General features: G+C 39.8%; 1 protein-coding gene across 1 annotated transcript; it reads left to right on the top strand.

Annotated features, from left to right (window-relative positions):
• The first annotated feature begins 1,294 nt into the window (after positions 1-1,294).
• On the top strand, positions 1,295-1,742 carry LOC129760093 (uncharacterized). The gene is made up of 2 exons (XM_055757665.1): positions 1,295-1,440; positions 1,517-1,742. The coding sequence occupies exons 1-2, from the start codon at positions 1,295-1,297 to the stop codon at positions 1,740-1,742; spliced, it is 372 nt and encodes a 123-aa protein (XP_055613640.1).
• The last annotated feature ends 4,650 nt before the right edge of the window (positions 1,743-6,392 follow it).

Here is a 6,392-nt window from a genome sequence, read left to right as displayed (position 1 = left end):
CCATCTGTCTCGGATCCAGATGCAAGTACGCAACCCTTTGTTGAAGATTTTGCTGATGGTCAGAAGGTTGGTTGCTAGATCGGGAACTAGAAGAACACCGCTTATTCCAATGGAACCTTCTTCAAGCACCATGGTGACGTTGCCCCTGGCGACAGATTGTATCGGCTCGTCGTTTGCCGTGCTAATGGAGTGCACGAAATTTTCCTTCATGGCGAAACCATCTTCGCATTTGATTATGTGGAAACTCGCCGCCGAATCGAAGAACCTCTAGGATTGTTCGAAGAACCTTGTTTTTCAGGGCAAGTTGACGTCGAACTCAATTTCTCGCAAATTGTTACTTGTCGTAACCAACTCGTCGATGTAATCCTACACGTTCTCAAAATCTTCCAGTTTGACCGATGTCAGCTTGTCCAAAAAACCGCACCTTCGATTCAACCCATCCTCCTGGAATGCCTTCTCCAGCTTGTTCCAAGGCCTCTTGTGCTGTTTCCGCGTTCCTCACCAGACTAAAGTTGCTCTTCTCGATGCTCAAGCAAATGGCAGCTAATGCACGCTCGTCCATATCCTTATTCACATCGTCGCTATCTCTCGGTTTGACGATTTCATCGAAAAGAACCAAGAAGAGTAGTTCATCTGTCCCTTCAGCTTCTCGAAAGCCGACAGACTCACTGAACTTCTATGATAACGCGCACCGACCACAGGTTGCCTTGCGCCGTAGCCTTGACCGGATTGGACTCCACCAATATTGCTTCTGCTGCTGCTTGAGCTGAAATGAAAAGTTTTTTATTTTGGTTGGAGTAAAAACTTAGATTGAAGATTTATTAGCTGCCCGGCTTTCTAGGGTACAAATTTGTTTATCTTTACAACGGATTCATGGTTACAACGAAAATATCTACTTCAACTCAACAATTTTACCTCTGAAGGAACATCCTACGTAATCCATCTCGCAGGAAGAACAATCACATCTACGAAAAAAGTACCAACGAATATCGTTGGAGGCACTCGCAACTGACTGAAGGAATGTATTGAGGTCGTGGGGATGAATTTCAAGTCAGCGAGATCTTCGTTTACGGTGCCCTCCAGTTTGATACTCGACTCACTCAGGATCCCAATTGGCTACGATTGCACTAGCTCCCAAGCCTCTGGTTATGGTTATTCCACATTTCATCGTAGTCGACGATGATACCATGCTGACGCCGACTGCTAAGCTTAAACACAGTCTTTCGGCAGGTCCGGAAGGCATACCAGCGACATTCCTAAAGCGATATATACCATATATGCTGACTCCTATGAAATGAATCTTCCAATCATCGGGCAATCCACGTTCCTTTCCATTTGGAAAGAGGCTTACATGTTTCCGGTCCACAAAAAAGGTGACAGGAAGAATGTTAACAACTATCGCGGTATATCTCCCTTATGTGCGACTGCCAAACTGTTTGAGTTGGTTGTATTAGATCCATTTTTCTCGTATTGCAAATTTTGACCTGTTGACGTTCACGTCTACCGTGCAAGACAGCTCTGCCACGGGATCTCAAACTGACTTCATCTACACCGACCTGTCTGCAACTCTCGAAAAGGTCAACCACAAAACAGCTATCGCCAAACTAGGTCGTATCGGTATTCGTGGCTCTTTACTGGAATGGTTCTATTGCTACCAGGTAGGACGGAAACTCATTGTACGAAACGATCAGGTCAACAGCCACGAAGACTTCTTACAGATAACTGGAACTGGATCTGCATAAAAAATCATATCGAAGATGATCATCCACAAAAATCGAAGTAATTTCATTTTCACGCAAGCGGCTTCTCTATCGGCTGATTATAACAAGAGACAAGAGTCAGTTGTCCGAGTTGAACATGTGAAAGACCTTGGTGTGATTCTGGACTCACGGCTGGATTTTAAGATCCATACAAACTACATTATCGATAAAGCTTCCATATGCCTGAGACTTATATTCCGCATGACAAAAGACTTCAGGTGCTCTCCGGCACCTGAACTGGCAAGAGCCGTTCCCAGAATTCCCAGCTACGAAAACCGCGGCCGCCCAATCGACGCCGATCTTTTTTCGCCGAGAACCGACTGCTCCGCACTGTTAGAAGCACCCCAACTCAGCGTAAGACCTCGAGGCTTTAGGAATTGTGATCTTCATCTCTTTGCTTCTCCAAACAGATCAACTACGGAGCTTATACAGCGCTAATTGGTGCAAAAAGGACGTTTAATAGCTTCTCCGATCATTTTGACTTAGACGTTTCGAGAGAATTATTCCGAAGAAGAATCCTTAGTGATTTAAGTAGGGGAGAATGAGGATACTTGATCCCTGGGGATACTTGATTCCTTAGCTATATCTCGAAACTGGAATGTCTTACAAGGATCAAATGTTCTAGAAAAATGTGCCAAAATGAGCAAAATAACAATGCTTGTAGTTTAAAATTTTTTAACAAAATAATTGTTGGAGTAATTGAACTTTGTTTGAAAAATTTTACAAAATGTAACTTGAAGATCAATTTTTATCACTTTAAAATGTTCCTTACATGGGAAAATTATGAAAAAAATATTTGTTCCAATGTATCAATCGTTCGAGCGTAAAATGAACTTCATAATATTTTCAAAGCAATTGAAAACTCTTAACTTTTTTCAGAAAAAGTTTTCTAAAATGTTGATTATGGGTACAATTGATCCCCTTCCAAATGGCATATTCTTCTTCTGAATTGATCGTTATGATTGCTGATTACGAAATTACTAATATTTATCCAAAAACTAATATTTATCAAACAATTGTCTGAAGAAAAGAGCAAAAATAGTTAATTTTCTCTTAATTATAAAAAATAGCGCCTTTAAGTATGCAATGTTATTAGCGTTGAGAAAAAGTTATAGAATTTTCTTCTTATTCTGCTATAAATTGTGAAATGAGAACAAACATGACCAAAATAGTCAATTAACATTCTATCTTGGGGTTTTGTTTGATTTTTATACAAGGATTAGGGCTTCCTGAATAAAAGATCAAGTCTCCTTCAATAGGGGATCAAGTCTCCCATAACTTCAGAAAAATCGCAATTTTTTTACTCTCACGAAAATGCTTCTAGTTCATCAATGGGTTCAAGTATCGTTCTAATTTTTGGAGTATATAAACCTGAAGTTACAAGCTGTCAGAAAATGTCAAAGGCGGCGAGTTGCTAAATTTTTCCAAAAAGATATGGTGAAAATAAGAAAAGGGGATCAAGTATCCCCAATCTCCTCTATAGTGTAGGGTAAACGCCATGTATTTGTAGTTTGTCTTTAATTTAGATATCGCATCGAGAAGGTACAGTTCCGGTTACCCTAATCGGGAAGGAAGGTTGAGTAAACCTTTCGAAGCACATCAATTACCATTTGAAACAGCTCCTATGCTGTCATAAAACATAAGGAATGTGCTCAAAACCTTCAAGAATGTTCTGACAGTTCAAGATTTAGTAAACATTTTACCCAGCAGATTGAAAATTTGAAATTTTAAATCATTTGTTGGCAGAGGTCGGCATTAAAACCCTATTCGCTACATTTTTGTTTGTATATTTATTTTTTAACTTTATTTTTAGAGAACTTACTTGAAGAACTTACTGCTTGAATAATTGCACCTAGTGAAGTTTGTTTATCCGTTATTTCATCAGAAATCTCGTAAGAAAGTAAATTTTTCATCATGAAAGTAGTGGACTTTAGCGATTAGCGATTTAACGCCAGACATGCAAAAGCATGCATCAGCATTCTTCCTTGACTAATAACTTGTGGTGGAGTTTGTCTATAAGCTAGTAAAAAAGTTTGAAATAATTATCTAACAAAAAACGGAGCAGACAAATTAGCGATTAGCGCTTTAATGCCGGTGTTGGCATCAGCACATGAAGTTTTCTGCACATGTCTAGGATTGATGATGTTCGTGACGAGCAACATCTGATTTAGCAAATTAATACCGAACGTCACATTGGAAATTTTTGGAAAAAAAGAAATCTACAAGTCTTCAATTTGTTTGAACGAAATATTATGAACATTATTTCAACTGTTGAAATCAGGCGCAAGCTCTTCGGAATCCGCAGGTAAAGAAATTCAGATCTAGAAGAGCTGCTTAAGGGGTACAGTTTAGGGACAAAAAATAATTCAAAGCCCAAGAAGGCACAAGCAACAACAGTACCGATTTGCCGATAGGAAACCGAAAATCGTGAATCCAAGCAAGTTTTCATACAAAACAAAACAAACCGAAAAAAAAACAAACTTTTGCGATTGACGTAGAAAAACAGAATACAACACAACATTTTGCTCGGCAATTTTACCCATGCTGCGCTACTGCTGGGGTATGGAACGAGAAATCTCTGTGTCATCAAAAATACGAATTCTGATGAGTTTTGACAGTGTGTTAGATTCTTCTAAGTAAGTGTAGAACATGACCACATTTAAAATTTTGGCTAGGTAAAGAAAATTTCATTACTGCTCTGCCTGGAACAAACAAAAAATGTCTTTTAACTTATCTAAAATTGCCCATTTAACACAACATATTCCCACTGTGAAAGAAGATGCCTTCTGGGAGGCATCCTCAGATACATATTCGCTGTGTCCGGCAACTTTATTTTTGCCTTTCGTAGAATAAAAAAAAGAGTTCTCAAAAGGCCTGTCGATAACCGGCAGAGCTTGGTGGAGCTTGGAGCAACAAGTTGGGGTTAACATCCTACCCTCCTACAAACAGTCGGCCGCAGGCAGTGGCGGTGGTTTTTGTATGTTGTCCAGACCTGTTTCCACCTTCTCTGTCTTCAATGTGCTCTCTTCAACGTTACTCTGACTGGGATGATGATGGTCTATACAACTATAATACTGGGGCGAGAAAAAAACGGCGCATAACCCCGCATAACCCCCCCATAACGAGTTAAACCCTGATGGAGAGATCAACAGTGAAGCTCATAAAACGGCCACATTTTCATCACCGCAGTATTCTGGTCGGCTTTGTGCCTTGATACACCGATAGGGACCTCTTATAGCAGCAGGGGATGGCGGTCTTTGTTGTGCTTCTTGAGCGTCGAACATAACTGTCCGCATGAGCTATCTTCGGAAAGAACTCGGTCGGTCCTTCCAAGAATCGCTGATCCAGTTCTGGGGTCGACTTAAATGGATTGATTAACAACTTCTTGCAGCAAGAAGGAAAGATGAGCTCTTTCTCGGCGCATTCGATTCACAAAGGCAAACACTGACGTTGGAAATTGAGATTTTCTCCGTTAAATGTTAACATTATTCTTAAACTTTCGCATTTATGACCGCAAATTTCAAAATGAACCCAATATAACAACTAACCTACATTTAGTACAGGCCAAGCTGAGCTGCACGGGGATTAACGTCACTCACGTACAGATTCGCATTCAGTAAGTTCAACAATCGACGACAACGACGACGACTGGAGGAGTAGAAATAAAAGTGTCTGTGAAATATATGCAAATTTTTTGGTTTAAAAAATTGTTCACGTCGACGGCGAACCAATAACAGTATAGTGTAACAGTGTTTTAGTTTTTTTTGTGTTGCTGCTCCACTGTGACACGAATGTCGGTACTGGCTAATTCGAATGGACTCTGTACCACTGCAAAGTCCAACATCAATTATGTAGATGAATTTTGCAAAATAAATAGAAAAAAATCCAAGTGCTTGAGAGTAAATTGAAAAGACTTTAATGAAGAAAAATGAATACTTCAAATTTGACAAATGATAACCACCTGTATCCCTAATACAGTTTCTCCAAGAAATGCTGCTTTTCTACTTGATAAAATAAAAAAAATAACTCGGCAGCTCGAAGCTACGGTTAGGCTCCATTCAACCGAATGCCCCTCGCTAAACAAACATCTTTCAAGTATCATACAGCAAAACTCTCGAGCGCTTCCAACGTAATTATTAGGGTACTTGCGGTCAGTCACTTGACACCTGAAGATTGCTTAAGAAGAGGAAGAACGAGAAACCCGCAAAATGCTAGTAGGTATAAACCCTCCAGAGGTTTACTGTTTTCTTGATGTTCTTGAAAACAGCAATCCCAACACAAAAGTGTTCTACTAATTTGAAGGTTTCATTCTTCCTTGTTTTGCTACCGAAAAAAGTTAATGCATGAAAATAGCACCGTAAACGGTGATGAAATGTAGTAAAAATATACTGCCATTGAATCACTGCCACGAATAAGCGAATCTTCGAGACACATGAGAGCACATTTCAAACAGCAAGACGGGCCTATGGCAGAACATCATCAGCTCAAAGTTGTAGCCAGAAGAAAAGTGTTTAAAAACCTCTCACTGTCACTGCTGGCGGAAAACTGGCGGCACGACCGTCTTCCCTCTGATTTGTTTATTTCTAAATTTAAAACCCTTTTTTTCCTTAATATAAATTTCTTTCAGCTTTG

Source organism: Uranotaenia lowii, unplaced genomic scaffold (assembly GCF_029784155.1).
Source record: "Uranotaenia lowii strain MFRU-FL unplaced genomic scaffold, ASM2978415v1 HiC_scaffold_418, whole genome shotgun sequence".
NCBI lineage: Eukaryota > Metazoa > Arthropoda > Insecta > Diptera > Culicidae > Uranotaenia > Uranotaenia lowii.
Note: the sequence above shows the minus strand (reverse complement) of the source record. Positions and strands in the feature narration are given on the sequence as shown.